At 44.6% G+C, this 21,026-nt stretch overlaps 1 protein-coding gene and 1 long non-coding RNA gene across 7 annotated transcripts in view; one reads left to right on the top strand and one right to left on the bottom strand.

Annotated features, from left to right (window-relative positions):
* LOC106995337 (uncharacterized) overlaps positions 1 to 19,512 on the bottom strand; it is a 122,040-nt gene extending 102,528 nt beyond the window's left edge. For 2 of the 6 annotated variants that reach the window (XR_013413081.1, XM_077989409.1), the window contains exons 1-2: positions 19,129 to 19,459; positions 15,067 to 15,183 (exon numbers count right to left, since the gene is read on the bottom strand). Coding sequence is in view for 2 of the 6 variants with exons in the window: in XM_077989409.1 (XP_077845535.1) it covers positions 15,067 to 15,122 (56 nt within the window). In the remaining 4 variants the exon portion in view is untranslated. Of the gene's footprint in view, positions 1 to 3,857; positions 4,049 to 4,160; positions 4,297 to 15,066; positions 15,184 to 19,128 lie in introns of those variants that run through there. The other 4 variants (XR_013413079.1, XR_013413080.1, XM_077989410.1 and 1 more) reach the window with 4 other exon arrangements.
* Positions 18,606 to 20,595, top strand: LOC144338736 (uncharacterized). The gene is made up of 2 exons (XR_013413084.1): positions 18,606 to 18,661; positions 19,163 to 20,595. It is a non-coding gene; the product is annotated as an uncharacterized LOC144338736 (long non-coding RNA).
* Positions 20,596 to 21,026: the final 431 nt, after the last annotated feature.

The raw sequence follows: 21,026 nt of genomic DNA, 5'->3' as shown, positions 1-21,026 counted from the left end.
AACAAGTCTTACAGTGCTTTGCTCAACTCAAACAAGAGTTGGCAGCAGCTGGACTACAAATAGCCCCAGAAAAGGTACAATTACAAGATCCATACACCTATCTTGGTTTTCAAATTAATGGACCCAAAATCATTAATCAAAAGGCCGTTATACGTCGTGATCATTTAAAAACTTTAAATGATTTCCAAAAATTACTGGGAGACATAAATTGGCTTCGGCCGTACTTAAAACTCACTACAGGAGAGTTAAAACCTCTTTTCGATATATTAAAAGGAGACTCTAATCCAAAATCTCCCAGGTCCATTACTAAAGAAGCATTAATGGCACTCCAACAGGTAGAACATGCCGTTGCAACACAATTTGTTACCGGTATTGATTATTCTCAGCCATTAATATTCCTTATTTTTAACACAACAATAACCCCTACTGGCCTATTTTGGCAGAACAATCCCATTATGTGGGTACACCTGCCCTCCTCCCCTAAAAAGGTTTTGTTGCCTTATTATGATGCCATAGCTGATCTAATTATCTTGGGAAGAGAAAACAGTAGAAAATACTTTGGAAAAGAATCCTCTACCATTATACAGCCCTACACTCAATCACACATTCATTGGCTATTACAAAATACGGAAGCCTGGCCAATTGCTTGCGCTTCTTATACTGGCGCAATTGACAACCATTACCCACCTAACAAACTTATTCAATTTTGCAAACTTCATGCGTTTGTGTTTCCCCATATTACCAGCAAAGAACCTCTCAATGACGCATTATTAATTTTCACTGATGGATCTTCCACAGGACTTGCCACTTACACTTATAATAATGTAGTCGTTAAATTCCAGACCACTTATACATCAGCTCAGCTGGTCGAATTGCAAGCTATAATTGCAGCACTATCAGCTTTTCCTTGTCAGCCACTTAACATTTACACAGACAGCACCTACCTGGCTCATTCAATACCCCTCTTAGAGACAGTGCCTCAAATTAAACATATTTCAGACACAGCTGACCTATTTTTACAATGTCAACAACTTATTCGAAAAAGGACTACTCCCTTTTTTCTTGGGCATATTAGAGCACATTCAGGATTACCGGGACCTTTAACACAAGGTAACGCAACAGCTGACGCGGCAACAAAAATCATAGCCACAGTCACTACAGACAATTTACAACAAGCACAAAAAGCACATGCCTTGCATCATTTAAATGCCCAAACCTTAAGACTCATGTTTAAACTTACCAGAGAACAAGCTCGACAAATAGTTAAACAATGCGCCAACTGCATAACGTATTTGCCTGTTCGCTATCTAGGAGTTAACCCCCAAGGACTCATCCCCAATGAAATTTGGCAAATGGACGTTACTCACCACTTAGAATTCGGTCAGCTAAAATATATCCATGTATGCATAGACACCTATAGTGGATTCATCATTGCAACTCTCCAAACAGGAGAGGCCACCAAACATGTCATAGCTCATTTATTGCATTGCTTTTCTATTTTAGGAATACCCAAACAAATCAAAACAGACAATGGCCCTGGTTATATAGCCAAAACCTTTTTACAATTCTGTAATACCCTACAAATTAAACATACCACAGGTATTCCCTACAATCCCCAAGGACAAGGTATAGTAGAAAGAGCTCATCTGTCTTTAAAAACTGTTATCACAAAATTAAAAGGGGGGAGCTGGTACCCCGTGAAGGGTACCCCTAGAAACATAATCATGCCCTGTTTATCCTTAATTTTTTAAATTTGGACAGTCATGGAAAAATCGGCTGCCGATCGTTTCTGGCATCCTGAATCTCAAAAACAGTTTGCAATGGTAAAATGGAAAGATCCACTTGATAATTCATGGCATGGCCCCGATCCAGTTTTAATTTGGGGAAGAGGCTCAGTATGCATCTTCTCACAAAAAAATGATGCAGCCAGATGGCTGCCTGAAAGATTGGTAAGACAAATAAATCATAACCATTGTCAGTCCAGGGAAGATAAATCTCCCTGAGAAGTTCTTTCCTTCTTGTTTTTCAGAAAATGAAGCCTAACATGAGATTCCTTTGGAGAATAATCGCTCTATATAACATAGTGACAGTCTATGCAGGTTTTGGTGACCCTCATAAGGCAAGAGAATTATTACGAAAACAATACGGCCAGCCTTGTGATTGCAAAGGGGGACAGGTATCTGAACCTCCGTCAGACAGAATCACCCAGGTGACTTGCTCGGGCAAGACAGCTTACCTAATGCCAGATCAGTCATGGAAATGAAAAGTGTTGTTTTTACGCCAACAAATCCGGAATCGTCAGAGATAAGATAAAGACTTTACAGGAAGAACTAGAAGAGCGCAGAAAAGGTCTGGTCGCTAATCCCTTGTGGACTGGACTCGATGGACTTCTCCCCTATCTCCTGCCATTTCTTGGTCCTTTACTTACTCTTCTACTCTTTCTCACTCTCGGGCCTATAATCTTTAATAAGCTTATGGCATTCGTCAGACAACAAATCGAGGCCTTCCAGGCCAAACCTATACAGGTCCATTATCATCGCCTTGAGATGACTGAAAATGGTGAGTCTTATTTGCCTTAATAAGACCACCTCCCCTGTGTGCTGAACTGGACAGTCAATGACGGGTAAGAGGACACTATCTCCATCGGAGCCTAAGACAGGAGGGCCGCCCTTGCTGCTGCCTTATCCCATGACGGGCCTAGAAGGTGGGGATGAGTTGACCCAACCTAAGACAGGCGCAGTTCCCGAGGGGTCGTTTTCTCATCATAAAATAATTAAAAGGGGGACCTGTCCGGAGCTGTACGCCCCGGCCATAGCGAATAATAACTGACGATTAAAAACGCCTGAGCTATATTCATTTCCACCCCACACCTTCTCCCTATCTTTGCCTTTTTTCCCCTGTACTAATACCTCGTTGAAGATGGCGCTCTTCCTGCTGCTTCTTCACCCATTTTTCCCGCGCCCGTGAAAATTACTACCTGACAGCGCAGGTGCAACATGACCTTCGACCAGAGAAACCAATACCTATCTGGCCACGCCTCCATTATGAGATCATTTTCGCCTTGGCCCAACCCCTTCCCCTCCAAGTGTATATAAGGCACTGCATTACCGCCATTAAAAGAGAGAGACTTGATCAGAGCACTGTCTTGTCTCCATTTCTCGTATCTCTTGTTCCCCAAATTCCCACCCCCTCCTCCAGGGCCTGCTTCGACTATCCCGCGGGCCGGGATATCAAGTGGGCCGTCTCAGATCTGGTCTTGCTCGAGCTATGCAAATGCCTCTCAGGGAAACACGAGGGCCTGTCTATTATAATGACCAGGCCCACATGGGGGGGAGGGCAACAGATTTTCATCTATCAACCCTTTTCAACCATTAATCTACTAAACTGGAAACACCCTGAACCTGCCACCTTGCTCCCAGCAGTTAGAGTCCTGTTGAGCATAACTGTGTAGAGGTGTTGGACTCAACTTTACTCTAGCAGACCTGACCTCTGGGACTAGCCTTGGGCATCAGTAGACTGGGAGTTATACGTGGACGGGAGCAGCTTCATCAACCCACAAGGAGATGAGCTGAGATTGTGCCAATGCACTCCAGCCTGGGCGACAAGAGAGAAACTCCACCTCAATAAATAAATAACAAAAATATGTTTTTAAAAAAAGAAAATAAGGAGGTTGGACTTCCTTCTTGGCCCAACACATAGGAGAATAACAAAGACAAGATTTACCCTCCTGCTTACACAACTCAAAAAATGAGTAAAATATGTAAAGCAACAGTTTCCAGACGTTGGACAACAAAAAATATAAGAGTGATCACCTAGGGAAGGGGAGCAAATAAGCCCTACTATTGCCTCCAGCTTACCTCATAGATAAAATTTCCAGGCTGTGACACAGGGAAGAGGTATCCATGCAGAGCCCTGCAGTCTCCTAGGGTTGAGAAAACAAAGTTCAAAGTCCAGGGAGGCCAAAGGCACTAGAATTCATGGAGCAGAGGACCACAGAGAAGAGAGCTGCACACAGATAAACTTCAGAAATATGTAGCGTTTTCTTTATCTGGTCAGGACATGCGTGTAAGGTGTGTTTGTTATTCATATATTGCCTCTCATCTCCAAATTCATGAGTTTTGCCCCCCATGAAAATAATTCAGGCCCTTTAAATAGTTTACCTCTACAAACTGGCACTAAAGAGGCTTGGTCAGTAGAGGGCGCTGGAGAGACATCGCAAGGGAAAGGGTTTTATTTCCTGGTTGATGTCCGCTCACTCCACAGGCTTCTGTTTTCTTTAAGCATGCTGCAGCCCCTAATGAATGAATGGACCCAGGTAACACAACAAAAAAGAGAGACAAAAAAAATCATGTGCCTCCTGATGAAAGAACACAACTGCCACCTCACCTTCTCAAAGAAACCAAACCTGAATCTGATCAAGTCACTGGATCCAGTTGCCAATTTGCAGCAAATAGAGGACAGAGGAACATGCCCAATGGATTGGATTGAACCATACAGGGATGGACAGATAGATAGATATGTGATAAACCAAATAGAGCAAAATGGTAACTGTAGAATATAGATGTTGGACACTCAGATGAGTGTCCACTATATAATTTTTTCTTTTCTTTTTTTTTTTTTTTTTTTTTTTTTTGAGACAGGGTACTTGACTGCCCAGGCTGGGGTGCAGTTGTGCTATCACGGCTCACTGCAGCCTCAACCTCCTGGGCTCAAGCGATCCTCCCACCTCAGCCTCCTGAGTAGCTGGGACTACAAATGCATGCCACCATGCCCCACTAATTTTTAAAAACTTTTTGGAGAGATGGGGTCTTGCAATATTGCCCAGGTTCGTCTCCAACTCCTGGACACAAACGATCCTCCCACCTCGGCCTCCCAAAGTGCTGGGATTATAGGCGTGAGCCACTGCACCTGGCCCACCCAAGTTTTCTGTGTATTTGAAAATGCTCATAATAAAATGTTGACAAAAGACACATAAAAATAGTCAAATCTAAACTACAGTGTGGCTAGGTGTGGTGGCTCACACCTGTATTCCTAGCACTTTGGGAGGCCAAGGCAGGCAGATCACCTGAGGTCAGAAGTTCAAGAGCAGCCTGGCCAACCTGGTAAAACTCCATCTCTACTAAAAATACGAAAATCAGCCAGGCGTGGTGGTGTGTACCTGTAATCCCAGCTATTTGGGAGTCTGAGGCAGGAGAATCGCTTGAACCCAGGAGGTGGAGGTTGTGGTGAGCTGAGATCCCGCCACTGCACTCCAGCCTGGGCAACAGAGCAACACTCCATCTCAAATATAAAAATAAAAATAGGCCGGGCGCAGTGGCTCAAGCCTGTAATCCCAGCACTTTGGGAGGCCAAGACGGGCGGATCACGAGGTCAGAAGATCGAGACCATCCTGGTGAACACAGTGAAACCCCGTCTCTACTAAAAAATACAAAAAATTAGCCGGGCGAGGTGGCGGGCGCCTGTAATCCCAGCTACTCGGGAGGCTGAGGCAGGAGAATGGCGTAAAACCCGGGAGGCGGAGCTTGCAGTGAGCTGAGATCCGGCCACTGCACTCCAGCCTGGGTGACAGAGCGAGACTCCATCTCAAAAATAAATAAATAAATAAATAAATAAATAAATAAAAATAAAACATATGTCTAGAGAAGTACACTTGGGTGGTGAAACTACAAAAGAAACTCAAGGAAGTGATTAGTATAAAAGTTAGGATAGTGGTTACTTTGGGAGAAAGCAGCATGTTGTAAATGGGCAGGGACACATGGAATCCTTCTGAGGTAGCTGGCCAAATTCTATTCTTGGCCCGGTTGCGGTTTACAGAGGTGTCCCCTTATAATTATTCATTAAATGCTATTTCTGTTCTGTGTGGCTTTCTGTCTGCATTTTACAACAAAAGGGTTGTTTTTTTAAAGTCCGTATCCTTTGACCCAGCAATCACTTTAGGATAATTACTAATTACTAATTATCCTAAAGTAATTATCAGTAGAGAATCGTTTAAGCCCAGGAGTTGGAGACCAGCCTGAGCAATATTGCAAGACCCCATCTCTACAAAGTCCATATCCTTTGACCCAGCAAATAATTAGTAACTATCCTAAAGTAATAATTAAGACTACATAGATGGCTGTACAACAATAGCTGTCATTTATTGAGTGCCTACTATGTATTAAACACTGCTCTAGCACTTTACAAGTATTATCCTATTTATCCTTGTAACAACCCTGCGTATTATAGTACACACGATTCCTTTTTTTTTTTTTTTTTTTTTTTAGAGACGGAGTTTCGCTCTGTTGCCAGGCTAGAGTGCAATGGTGCAATCTCGGTTCGCTGCAACTTCTGCCTCCTGGGTTCAAGCGATTCTCCTGCCTCAGCCTCCCGAGTAGCTGGGACTACAGGTACGTGCCACCACGCCCAGCTAATTTTTATGGTATACACTATTATTATTTCCATTTTACAGATGAGACTAAAGAGGTGAAAGAATGTTGACCACAGCATTATTAATAAAAAGTATGGGTCAGGCACGGTGGCTCATGCCTATAATATCAGTACTTAGGGAGGCCGAGGCAGGCGGATCACTTGAGGTCAGAAGTTCGAGAGCAGCCTGACCAACATGGCAAAACCCTGTCTCTACTAAAAATTCAAAAATTAGCTGGGTGTAGTGGCACACGCCTGTAATCCCAGCTACTGAGGAGGCTGAGGTGTGAGAATCACTTGAACCCCAGAGGCAGAGGTTGCAAGTGAACCAAGATCACACCACTGCACTACAGCCTGGGCAACAGAGCAAGACTCTGTCTCCAAAAAAAATACATAAATAACAAGTATGGATATAGATATAGAGATAAAATATGTGTATTATAATATATATGAACATGGAAAGAAGTCCATCATAAACTTCTCAGTGAATACATAAAAGATCACAGAAATATATATAATATAATCTCACATTAAAAAGTTATACACAGTATACATAAAAAGAATCTATTAAAATTGGAGAGGATTACGAAGAGACTCTCATTTGGTACTCTATACCCCCGTTTTGTAGGAGATTTTCACAAGCCTATACTACTTTTGTAATTATAAAAACCATAATATGTTTCATAGTAAGGAGGTGTGAGGTGGGGGGACTCAAAGATCCAGAGACCTACCTGGATCTCTGGCATGGTAGGCTGAATAGAACAAAAGTAGGTGCCGTGACCATGGGCCTAAAACACCCTCATCTTAGCATCTCAAATCCCCAGAAACACTTCCATCTGCTCAGCCAATAGATATGAGGAGTAACGTTTTTTAAAAGTGACAGGAGAGGTCAGGTGCAGTGGCTCATGCCTGTAATCCCAGCACTTTGGGAGGCCGAGGCGGGTGGATCACGAGGTCAGGAGATTGAGATCATCCTGGCTAACACAGTGAAACCCCGTCTCTACTAAAAATCCAAAAAATTAGCTGGGCATGGTGGTGGGTGCCTGTAGTCCCAGCTACTAGGGAGGCTGAGGTAGGAGAATGGCATGAACCCGGGAGGCGGAGCTTGCAGTGAGCCGAGATCATGTCACTGCATCCAGCCTGGGCAACAGCGCGAGACTCCATCAAAAAAAAAAAAAAAAAAAAATGACAGGAGCAATTGCAAATTTTTGCACTGATCATATCTTGAGGATGAAGCTATTTATGTTGGCATGAATTTTGAAAAAACTACCTCTAATACAGTGCTAAAACAAGAATGCAGAAATAGCAAATCAAAGTAGATGTACAAACTGAAATTGTATTGCCACAATTCCAAAGCTAAAGTGGCACATAGTCAGTATAGAAAAATAAGCAGAAGGTCGGACGCGGTGACTCATGCCTGTATTTCCAGCACTTTGGGAGGCCAAGGCAGGAGGATCACTCGAGGTCAGGAGTTCAAGACCAGCCTGGCCAACATGGTGAAACCACGTCTCTACTTAAAAAATACAAAAATTACCGGGGCTAGGTGGTGCGTGCCTGTAATCCCAGCTACTCGGAAGCCTGAGGCAGGAAAATTGCCTGAACTCCGGAGGCGGAGGCTGCAGTGAGCCGAGATCACACTACTGCACTCCAGACTGGGAGACAGAGTGAGGTTCCCTCTCAAACAAGAAACAAAAAACAACAAAGAAAAAAAAGCAGAGGTTTCACTTAACCATAGTTATTGTTCTATACACACGATCTTACTAACATAACATAGTCAGCTGAGGGTCACAGTGGACTCTCCACCAACTGAGACTTGCCAAGAGCTCTCTCATCTAAACACACTCACAGGATGCGCATATTGGCAAGCCTTTGCAGGTTATCTGGAGAATGAATTCCTAGCAGTGGAATTACCAGGTCAAATAATATGTATCTTTTTTTTTATTATTTTGTTATACATATATATATATTATTGTTGTGTGTTATTTCATAAGTTTTGCTATTACTACACATTATCACATTTATTCTATTTTACTAGCTACAGCCAAATGTCCTCCAGCAAGACTTTATCAATTTACTGTAAGAGTGTGTTTACCTACATCTTAGCCAGCACTAGGCATCACCCTTTAACATGCTTGTAGATCTGACAGATGAATAATATTGCTTTTCGGCTGGGCGCGGTGGCTCACGCCTGTAATCCCAGCACTTTAGGAAGCCGAGGCGAGTGGATCACGAGGTCACCAGTTCAAGACCAGCCTGACCAAGATGGTGAAACCCCGTGTCTACTAAAAATACAAAAATTAGCCGGGCACGGTGGCAGGCTACTTGGGGGGCTGAGGCAGGAGAATCACTTGAACCCAGGCGGCAGAGGTTGCAGTGAGCCAAGATCGAGCCACTGCACTCCAGCCTGGGCAACAGAGCGAGACTCAGTCTCAAAAAAAAAAAAAAAAAAAAAAAAAAAAAGGCCGGGCGCAGTGGCTCACGCACTTTAGGAGGCCGAGGCAGGCAGATCACAAGGTCAGGAGATCGAGACCATCCTGTGAATGGTGAAACCCCATCTCTACTAAAAATACAAAAAAAAATTAGCCGGGCATGGTGGCGGGCGCCTGTAGCTACTCGGGAAGCTGAGGTGGGAGAATGGCATGAACCCAGGAGGCGGAGCTTGCAGTGAGCCGAGGTTGTGCCACTGCACTCCAGCCTGGGCGTCAGAGCAAGATTCCGTCTCAAAAAAAAAAAAATGCTTTTCAGTGTTGTCTTAATTTGTATCTCTTTAATTATGGCTGCAGTTGACTATAGGTTCATGTTCTTTGTCCATTTGCATTTACCTTTCTGTAAAGCAGACTGTAGCCTTTGCCCATTTTTCTTTTGGTCTGTTTGCCTTTTCCTGATTGATTTGCATATGGGTTCTCGATGAAAGAAATCAATCTATCATCACCCCCAAACCACAAATAGTTTTTATTGGTATATCAGCTGCATTTTGACTTTGCTATTTATTTGCCATGTAGAAGGATTTTATTTTTGTGTTCATTTTTATAGACTCAGATTCATCTGTCATTTCCTTTATAGTTTCTGGAGCTTGTACAGTACCTTGCCTCCTCATTCCATGTTTTCTTCTATCTTCTTAATGTTTAAAGTTTTAATTCCCTTGTAGTTCATTTGGATATAAGGACTGAAGTATAGACCAAGATCATTTTATTCCTGTCCTGAAACAGTTGTCAGTCCCCACATCATTTATTGAACTGTCTTTGCTAATTTGAAACACCTCCTTTGGTGGGGCGCGGTGGCTCACGCCTGTAATCTTAGCACTTTGGGAGGCTGAGTGGGCGGATCACGAGGTCAGGAGATCAAGACCATCCAGGCTAACAGAGTGAAACCCCGTCTCTACTAAAAATACAAAAAAAAAAATCAGCCGGATGTGGTGGCAGGCGCCCGTAGTCCCAGCTACATGGGAGGCTGAGGCAGGAGAATGGCATGAACCCGGAAGGCGGAGGGTAGAGGTTGCAGTGAGCCGAGATCGTGCCACTGCACTGTAGCCTGGGTGACAGAGTGAGACTCCATCTCAAAAAAGAAAGAAAAGAAAAGAAAAAGAAAAGAAGGAGGAAAGAAGGAAAGACCACCTTTACGATAAATTGAAATTCCCATAAATAATTTCCATAAATATTTATATCTCTTTCTGGACTCTATTCTAGTCCACTGTTCTCTGCTACTTTTATCTAATAGTTCTTCAAATAAATTATCAAAACTTGACTTTTAGTGCAAAAAAGGAGTTTACCTTTTTTTTTTTTTATTTTTTGAGAGTCTCACTTAATCACCCAGGCTGGAGTACAGTGGTGTGATCTTGGCTCACTGCAACCTCTGTCTCCAGGGTTCAAGTGATTCTCCTGTTTCAGCCTCCCAAGAAGTTGGGATTACAGGCGCAAGCCACTATGCCCAGCTAATTTTTGTGTTTTTAATAGTGACAGATTTCACCATGTTGGCCAGGCTGGTCTCAAACTCCTGACCTCAGGTGATCCACCTGCCTCGGCCTCCCAAAGTGCTGGGATTACAGGAGTGAGCCACTGTGCCTGGCCGTTTTTTACTTTTAAATTGATTGGTTTTAATTAAAAGTATCTTAGGTTTTGATTACAATTACATCAAGGTAGCAATGGTTGTACAACAATATGAATGTGCTTAATGAATTTTAAAACAGAAAAACCTTTGTTGTTAGTCAGACAACCATGATTGCCACTTTGATTCTAGGCATCTAACTCAAAGGTTCTCAAACATTTTAGTCTCTGGACCCTTACCCTTAAAAATTAAGAACGCTGAAGAGCTTTTGTTTATGTGGGTTATATCTACCTACATTTACTGTGTTAGAAATTTACAGTGAGACATTTTAAAAACACAAGAATAGGCTGGGCACGGTGGCTCACACCTGTAATCCCAGCACTTTGGGAGGCCAAGGCAGACAGATCATGAGGTCAGGAGATCGAGACCATCCTGGCTAACACAGTAAAACCCCATCTCTACTAAAAATACAAAAACAAATAGCTGAGCGTGGTGGTGAGTGCCTGTACCACCCAGCTACTCAGGAGTCCCAGCTACTCAGGAGGCTGAGGCAGGAGAATGGCGTGAACCCAGGAGGCGGAGCTTGCAGTGAGCCGAGATTGTGCCACTGCACTCCAGCCTGGGCAACAGCGCGAGACTCCAAGAATACAGAAGCACACATTCCATTAGCCCTCAGAGTGACGACATCATCTCACTTCATGTAGCTTCTGGAAAATTCCACTGTACACTCATGAAAGAATGAGAGTGAAGAAGGCACGTAACAGCTTAGTACTACTAAGAAAATAGTTTGGACCTCCCTGAAAAGTTCTCAGAGGCCCCAAGACTGCACTTTCAAAATAAATGGTATAATTATTCCCACTGATATGATCAATGGCACTATAAACAATTTTTTTTTTTTTTTTTGAGACAGATTCTTGCTCTGTCGCCCAGGCTGGAGTGCAGTGGAGCAATCTCAGCTCACGGCAGCCTCCACCTCCCAGGTTCAAGTGATTCTCCTGCCTCAACCTCCCGAGCAGCTGGGATTACAGGCGCCCAACACCACACCTGGCTAATTTTTTTGTATTTTTAGTAGATATGGGGTTTCACCATGTTGGCCAGGCTGGTCTTGAATTCCTGACCTCAGGTGATCTGCCCACCTCGGCCTTCCAAAGTGCTGGCATGAGCCACCATGCCCAGCCTATAAACTTTTCTGAAACTTGCCTGAAACTTTCATTTTTCAATGAAAAGGAGCCTATGTGTCAGGGGGAAGGGAGGAGGACATCAGTATCTATCTAAAATAAATATCTTTAAAATAAAAATAGGCTGGGAGCGGTGGTGCACACCTGTAATCCCAACACTTTGGGAGGCTGAGGCAGGCAGATCACTTGAGTCCAGGAGTTCTAGACCAGCCTGGGCAACACGGCAAAACCCTATCTCTACAAAAACTACAAATATTAGCCTGACGTGGTGGCACAGGCCTGTAGTCACAGCTACTCAGGAGGCTGAGGAAGGAGGATGGTTTGAGCCCTGGAGGTTGAGGTTGCAATGAGTCATGATCATGCCACTGTACTCAGCCTGGGTGACAGAGTGAGACTCTGTCAAGAAGAAGAAGAAGAGGAAGAAGAGGAAGAGGAAGAAGAAATTCACAAGAAAGAGTACCACTATTTATAAAAGAAATAGCAAAAAGTAGCTGCTGGTTTTATTTAAGCTTTGGTTTTCTTCTTTTTAGACGGAGTCTCACTCTGTTGCCACGCCTGGAGTGCAGTGGCGCAGTCTGGGCTTACTGCAACTTCCGTCTCCTGGGTTCAAGTGATTCCCGTGCCTCAGCCTCCCAAGTAGCTGTTACTACAGGCATGCACCACCACGCCTGGCTAATTTTTTTTTTTTTTTTTTTTTTTTTTTTTGGTATTTTAGTGGAAATGGGATTTCACCGTGTTGGCCAGAATGATCTCGAACTCCTGACCTTGTGATCCACCCACCTTGACTTCCCAAAGTGTTGCGATTACAGGCGTGAGCCACCGCACCTGGCCCTATTTAAGCTTTTACTTAACCTTGGTAATTTTATGTTGACAACCTACAAATGTTGATAAAGTTATTGCTACTCCTGCCAACTGAGGCTTTTTCATCCTGTTGGTCCCTTTCTTCTTCCCAGACTTGATCCTGAAAGATGTTGTCGTTAAATGTTCCCTAAGAACCCACTTTCATATATGGTCTCAAACACAGACCATGTTAATGAACATTTCTCCTGTTCATTAACTCCTTTCTTCTGCCAGTTTACCCTTGCTTTCAAAGAACTATCAATTAAGCAGTTGTTTGTTGCTTCTCTTCCCATTTTCTTTACTTCTTTATCTCATTGCTTCCCACTGTGTAGAATACATAGCACTGAAGATATACAAGATGATTTTAGGTAGTAGATGGAAAACCAATTTTACCTTTTACATATTTACTTGAAATTAGATGAATAAAAAATATAAGTAGTATAATACATCAGTACATCTGTAATTTCTAGGGTATTATAGTTTCCTTTCTAAATACAGCATGGATTTATTTATTTATTTATTTTATTTTATTTTTTTTTTTTGAGTCAGGGTCTCCCTCTGTTGACCAGGCTGGGGTGCAGTGGTGCAATCTGGGCTGACTGCAACCTCTGCCTCCCAGATTCAAGCAATTCTCCTGCCTCAGCCTCCCAAGTAGCTGGGACTACAGGTGAGTGCCACCATGCCTGGCTCATTTTTTTTTTTTTTTTTTTTTTGTATTTTTAGTAGAAACAGGGTTTTGCCATGCTGGCCAGGCTGGTCTCAAATTTTTTGGCCTCAAGTGATCCACCCGCCTCAGCCTCCCAGAAGTGCTGGGATTACAGGCATGAGCCACTGCACCTGGCTTTAAATAATGGATTTTTTAAAGTAGATAAATAATAATACACGTGCTTGACACACAGCAAAAAGTACCAAGGTGGTATGTAACATGACTGAAATATAAGAAATACTGCTAGGTGCAGTGGCTCACGCCTGTAATCCCAGCGCTTTGGGAGGCCGAGGTGTGTGGATCACTTGAGTCCAGGAGTTCAAGACCAGCCTGGACAACATGGTAAAACCCCATCTGTACTAAAAAAACACAAAAATTAGCCGGGTGTGGTGGCAGACACTTATAATCCCAGCTACTCAGAGGCTGAGGCACGAGAATCACTTGAACCCAGGAGGCGGTGGTTGCAGTGAGCCAAGATGGCGCCACTGCACTCTAGCCTGGGTAACAGAGAGAAATGCTGTATCCAAATAATAATAATAATAATAAAATAAAATAAAAATAAAAAAGAGTACTTTTTTGGCAGGGTGTGATGACTCACTTTGGGAGTCCAAGGCGGAAGCACTGCTTGAGGCCAGGAGTTCAAGACCAGCCTGGGCAATATAGCTAGACCCTGTCTCTACAAAAAGAAAATAAAAATAATTTAAAAAAATAAGGTGACAGCAAAAAAGGAAAAAAAAAGGCCAGGCACGGTGGCTCCCGCTTGTAATCCCAGCACTTTGGAAGGCCGAGGTGGGTGGATCACAAGGTAAGGAGTTCAAGACCAGCCTGGCCAACACAGTGAAACCCCGTCTCTACTAAAAATACAAAAATTGCCGGGCGCGGTGGCTCACGCCTGTAATCCCAGCACTTTGGGAGGCCGAGGCGGGCGGATCACAAGGTCAGGAGATCGAGACCACGGTGAAACCCCGTCTCTACTAAAAATACAAAAAATTAGCCGGGCGCGGTTGTGGGCGCCTGTAGTCCCAGCTACTCGGGAGGCTGAGGCAGGAGAATGGCGTGAACCCGGGAGGCGGAGCTTGCAGTGAGCCGAGATCGCGCCACTGCACTCCAGCCTGGGCGACAGAGCGAGACTCCGTCTCAAAAAAAAAAAAAAAAAAAAAATTAGCTGGGCATGGTGGCGGGTGCCTGTAATCCCAGCTACTCGGGAGGCTGAGGCAGGAGAATAGTTTGAACCTGGGAGGTGGAGATTTCAAGTGTGCTGAGATCATGCCACTGCACTCCAGCTTGCGTGACAGAGCTAGACTCTACCTCAAAAAAAAAAAGACAAAAAAAGAAAATCGAAACTTAATCAGGCACGGTGGCACATGCCTGCAGTCCTAGCTACTCAGGAGGCTAAGTAAAGAGGATCAATTGAGCCCAGGAGTTTGAGGATGCAGTGAGCTATGATGACATCACTTTGTTCCAGCCTGGGCGACAGAGCAATACCCTGTCTCAAAACAAACAAACAAACAAACAAAAAACTTCTGAAAGGAATTGAAAAATTAATTAAGTCATGTTAATTTTTTTTTTTTTTTCTTTCTGAGACAGCGTCTCGCTCTTTCACCCGGGCTGGAGTGCAGGGGCGCAATCTCGGCTCAATGCAACCTCTGCCTCCCAGGTTCAAGCAATTCTCGTGCACCTCAGCTTCCCAAGTAGCTGGGATTACAGGTGCCTGCCATGGTGCTCGGTTAATTTTTGTATTTTTAGTAGAGATGGGTTTTCGCCATGCTGGCCAGGCTGGTCTCAAACTCCTGAGCTCAAGCGATCTGCCACATTGGCCTCCCAAAGTGCTGAGATTACAGGCGTGAGCCACCTCACCCAGCCAAGTCATGGTATTTCCGATGCCAAACCTACCAGTGATGCTGGTAATTCAGTCGTATTCCTTTCTTCAAAAAAGCCAGCTTGTCCATTTGGTCTTGATCGTAAGATTTTACACAAACTTTTACACATTTCTGTTTTGTTAAAAGAAAACTGTTAAGAAAAAATTGAAAATATTAAGAGATTTGGCTAAAGTTTATAATTCAAATGTCATGAAATAAGCAATTTATCTTACAGGTAAAACTTCTTCAAGGACTTCAGTATGCCATCATTCTCTACACTCTCTTCTAAGTTTTCATTCGTAACTGAAATGATTACAACTAGACACACACACAATGCTGTCATCACTGAAGAGAAGAATTTGTCTTCTTCAATAACATACAAGGTGGGATATGAAATCCACCCTAGCTTCCTAAAAACTACCCTGATATACAATCCTTCACTTAAAAGTGACAATAAAATTGATGGTAGTGGTGGCTGTACAACTCTGTGAATACACTAAAAACCACTAAATTAGACACTTTAAGTGGGTGAATTATATGGTACGTGATTTATCTCTGAATAACACTGTTACCAAAAGAACGTGATAATAAAATATTTGACACTTTTAATACAAAATTTCTTATTTACAAGGTCTAGCTATGGAGGATTATCAAGGTAAAGTGCCAGTGGGTTTTTTTTTATTTATTTTTTGTTTTTTGTTTTTGAGACGGAGTTTCACTCTCGTTGCCCAGACTGGAGTGCAGTGGCACCATCTCGGCTCACCACAACCACCGCCTCCCAGGTTCAAGCGATTCTCCTGCATCAGCCTCCCGAGTAGCTGGGATTACAGGCATGCACCACCACGCCTGGCTAATTTTGTATTTTTAGCAGAGACAGGGTTTCTCCATGCTGGTCAAGCTGGTCTCGAACTCCGGGCCTCAGGTGATCCGCCTGCCTTGGCCTCCCAAAATGCTGGGATTATGGGCATGAGCCACTGCGCCGGGCCCAGTGTTATTATTTATTTATTTTTTTTCTTCCAGAGCCTTCAGATGAAATGTGCCAATGTTATGAATCAGGAAATAATGAGCATGAGTAAACAATGAAAAACAGAGTCATATTTTAGCACCTACTGTCCTGAAATAATACAAATATGAACCAAAAAAGAATCTTATTGGCAGCAGAGTTGTACTACACTGCCAAGTTTCTTCAGTCCAAGGGACAGCATTTCTTGATAAGGTACACTTTCCTTTGGAGTCCTGTGGCACTCCACAAAGGCATTGCATGCAAATTTAATCATCAAAAGGCTAATGCCTGACACACAAACCAATGTAACAGTACAACAGAAAACTCAGAAATACAGCCATATAACTATGCCCAAGTGATTTTTTTACAAAGGTGAAAAAGTGGCCGGGCATGGTGACTCACACCTGTAATCCCAGCACTTTGGGAGGCCGAGGTGGGTGGATTACTTCAGGTCAGGAATTCGAGACCAGACTGGCCCCGTCTCTACTAAAACTACAAAAATTAGCTGGGCATGGTCCCAGCTACTCAGAAGACTGAGGCAGGGCCAGGTGAGGTGCTCAGGCCTGTAATCCTAGCATTTTGGGAGGCCAAGGTGGGTGGATCACATGAGGTCAGGCGTTCAAAGCCAGCCTGGCCAACATGGTGAAATCCCATCTCTACTAAAAATACAAAAAAAATTAGCCGGGCATGGTGGCAGGTGCCTGTAATCCCAGCTACCTGGGAGACTGAGGAAGAAGAATTGCTTGAACTCAAGATCGCACTACACTCCAGCGTGGGCAACAGAGCAAGACTTCATCTCAAAAAAAAAAAAAAAGAAGAAGAAGGCTGAGGCAGAAGAATCACTTGAGCTCAGGAGGTGGAGGTTGCAGTGAGCCAAGATGGTGCCACCACACTCCAGCCTGGAGGACAAAGCAAGATTTGCCAAAAAAAATTTGAAAAGGTGCAAAAGCAATTTCACGGAGGAAGGATAGTCTTTTCAAGAAACCATGCTAAAGAAATTAGATATCTATAGGCAAAAAAATTAATCTCAACCTAACTTTCACATCTTACAACAACAACAAATAAAAACCCAAAATGTATCACAGACTTAAATGTGTGAACCCCAAATACCGGAGACAGGTCTCACTCAATATAGAAAGTTTATGCTGCCAGGTGCAGTGGCTCATGCCTGTAATCCTAGTACTTTGGGAGGCCAAGGCGAGTGGATTACCTGAGGTCAGGAGTTCGACCAGCCTGGCCAGCATGGTGAAACCCCATCTCTACTAAAAATACAAAAATTAAAAAAAAAAAATTAGCCAGGTGTGGTGACGGGCGCCTGTAATTCCAGCTGCTCGGGAGCCTGAGGCAGGAGAATCACTTGAACCCAGGAGGCGGAGGTTGCAGTGAGCCGAAATCATGCCACTGCACTCCAGCCTGGGAGACAGAGCGAGACTCCATCTCAAAAAAAAGAAAAAAGGAAGGAAGGAAGGGAGGGAGGGAGGAAAAAAGAAGGAAGGAAGGAAGGAAGGAAGGAAGGAAGGAAGGAAGGAAGGAAGGAAGGAAGGAAGGAAGGAGAGAAGAGAAGAAAAGAGGTTCCAGATGTTATTAATCATGTTTCTTTGCTAGGGAGCCTGCTGAAATAAAGAATAAAGAGCAAGGACTAGATATCAACAGTCAGAGAAAAGGCAAATAAAAAATATAAAAAGGATGCTATTTCTTACATGTGTTTGGCAAGAGGTTGGCTCAAAACACTGCTATCAATATTTCTCACAGCAAAAGGCAAGCTCCAGGTTTGAAAAATAAATATGCTGCACCTAGAGCTAGCCTTTAAAAACTCCTAGAACCTTCAAGTTGGCTAAGTCTATAGTCAGCACCGTTCTCAACTTTGTGTGCATTTGTGATGCCTTCTACCAGAATACCCCCCTACACCATAGATTAGGCAACTAGAGATCAGAACATAAGTCTTATTTATTAATACTTTTTGAATTGATTACTTGCAAAAAAAAAAAAAAACTCCTTTTAAGTCAGCTTACAATGAAAACAACGAGGCTACTAAGGAAGGGAGTCAAGAAATTACTGGTGGTTGTGGGACACACGGAAGAGGAATTGTCCCAGGAATCCCCGGCTAAAGAAAAGTAATAATGATGACAGTTACCATTTATTGAAAGCTTACTATGTGCAAGGTGCCGTCGTAAGTGCTTTTCATGTACTGTCTCATTGTATTCTCACAAATCTCTAGAAGTAAATAACCCTATGTTTGCAGAGAGAGGACCCAGGAGACCAAAGTGGATTAACATGAATTAGGGGGGTAAGTGTGTGAGACCATATGAGTGAGGGGTAACACAATATGGTGGGGATGTATTTAAGAAAGACCACAATGAGTGTATGTGTCCAGAATGGAAGATTGTGTAAGAACACGAGGGAGAGGGTGGAGGGAAGGGGAGGGTTACAGATGCTGAGAGGAAAAGGAAGGCGTTGAGGAGGAGGGGAGGAGTTAGTTGAGGCAGGAGAGAAGCCAAGAGGGAGGTGGAGGAGCAGCCAATAGGGAGGGAAGTGGGAGGGGCTTAGAGGAAGGAGGAGGAGTCCCAGAAAGGAAAACAGAAGAGCAGAGGCGAAGAGACTAGAAAAAGCAGCAGAGAGGAGGAAGGTAAAGAAGAAGAGAGGGAGAGGTAGGGAGAGGAGCCGAGAGGGCATAGCATCCTGGAGAAAGGGGGAGGGGGAGGAGCCGAGAGGGCACTGGCAGAACAAAAAGGGACGGGGTAAGGAGCCGATAAGGGGGGGAAGGGGAGGGGCCAAGATAAGAAGGTGGGGCCGAAACAGTGGGCGTTGGAGCTGTGAGGGAGAAGGAAGAAGACGAGATGAGAGGGAAGGGAGGAAGCAGAGAAAGAAGAGGAAGGGGAGGAACTGTGAGGAAGAAGGAGATACTGAGAGGGCGGGAAAGATCCGCGAAGTGGGAGGCTCCGAGATTGAGAGACCCTGAGACACACCCACAGGGAGGGCAATGGCATTCCGGGTCCAAGTCGATGAGCTCTCGACCCTGGTCGTCCCCGATCGGCCCCATACCTCTACCCGAAGCCTTCCCCTCACATCTCACTCCCTTCCTCCAATCCTCACCTGACAAAATGCGATTTCTTGCTCCGCCTGGCAGATTGACTGCGATTAGCCTGGGGAGGTAGAAAGCCGTGCAGCGGGCGGCCCTGAAGCCTCAGGAGCAGCCCCAGCCCCAGCAACCACCTCAACCCGTAGAGTGAGGGCTACTGGCGCTCGAGGTTGGTTCCCACGCGGAAACCACGAGTACTCATTTCAGGAGCCGGCTTAGGCACTCGGGGACACACACATGAAATCGGCACCCGTGGAGGAAATAAGCGGAAATTACAAGAACCTCGGACAGGGAAGAGCCGAAGCCAGCTAGTGGCACTAGAACTCCCAGGATAGCCACTTAGTCGGGATAAACGGTGGTTCGCAACCCGGTTGCTAGGGCGCCAGTAGGCGGGCATCGTGAATTGTCGCGGTGCGCATGCGTAGGGGTCCCGGCCGAGCCTCTCCACGCCCCCATCTCCAGACTTCCCTGCCCCGCCCTTTCCCGTGGCTCTGGCCGTGCTATGCTAGGCCCTGCACAGGGTGGCGGGCGAGGGGAGACTGTCCTAGAAGTTTCATCATCGCAAGGCTCGCCTCCTCCCGAGGTTGCCTTTCTTAGTCCCAAACTAACAGTGTTACCGCCCCTGCCATCTTCATTTCTGGCTGCAAGGACTAGGGGGTGTGGCTTTCTAGGGCCTCATAGTCCAGTGCGGTGCCTATGAGGCACTTGAAATGCAACTTTTCCGAGTTTGATGTTCTCTAAGTGTAAAATGCACTCCAGCTACCAAAGACAAAAAGAAAGTAAAACATTTAGGCCGGGCGCGGTGGCTCAGGCCTGTAACCCCAGTACTTTGGGAGGCCTAGGTGGGTGGGTCACCAGAGGTCAGGAGTTCGAGACCAGCCTGACCAATATGGTGAAACCCCCGTTTCTACTAAAAATACAAAACTTAGCCGGGCATAGTGGCGTGCGCCTGTGGTCCCAGCTACTCGGGAGGCTGAGACAGTAGAATTGTTTGAACCTGGGAGGTGGAGGTTGCATTGAGCCGAGATCACACGACTGCACTCCAGCATGGGCGACAGCGAGACTCCGTCTCAAAAAAAAAAAAAAAAAAAAAAAAAGGCGGGGGGTGCCAGGCGCTGTGGCTCACGCCTGTAATCCCAGCACTTTGGGAGGCCGAGGCGGCGGGTCACGAGGTCAGGAGATCGAGACCAGCCTGACCAACATGGTGAAACCTCGTCTCTACTTAAAAATACAAAAAGTAGCCGGGCTTGGTGGCAGGCGCCTGTAATCCCAGCTACTCGGGAGCCGAGACAGAAGAATCGCTTGAACCCGGGAGGCGGAGGTTGCAGTGAGCCGAGATAGCGCCACTGCACTCCAGCCTGGGCGACAAGTGAGACTCCGTCTCAAAAAAGAAAAGAAAACATAGTTCTAATTACTGCATGGGTGATTGAAATCATAATATTTAGGGTCCACTGCGTTGAATAAAACATTACTAAAACCAATTTCACCTGCTTCTTTTAATTTTTTTTAATGTGGCTACTTGGAAATGTAAAATTATGTAGTATGTGATCTACATTATATTTCTATTGGATAACGCTAGTCTTGGGAAGGAGGATGGAAGGGCAAAAGACTAAAGAAAACGAAGGCGGAGGCGGAGTCCTGCTCTATGCTATTGGAAGAAAGTCGTCTTTCTCATAGCGGCGGGGACCTTATTTTACGACCTCTGTAAGAATCCTGTCTTACCTTTTACTCCTTGTGGTGTACTATAATGCAAAGTGCTTGCATGTGGAACAAGAGAGTATTGTAGGTATGATAGGATACAGATACTAGAAAAGCTTGTTATTTTTCCCTTTTGTGTCTCAAGAGTTTCGGAGAACAAGAGGTCACTTGTTTACGCTGAGTCGTGTGCGCCTTGCCAAGTGCCTTTCTGTCC

Source organism: Macaca mulatta, chromosome X, assembly GCF_049350105.2.
Source record: "Macaca mulatta isolate MMU2019108-1 chromosome X, T2T-MMU8v2.0, whole genome shotgun sequence".
Taxonomy (NCBI): domain Eukaryota; kingdom Metazoa; phylum Chordata; class Mammalia; order Primates; family Cercopithecidae; genus Macaca; species Macaca mulatta.
This window is presented reverse-complemented; position numbering and strand designations above follow the sequence as displayed.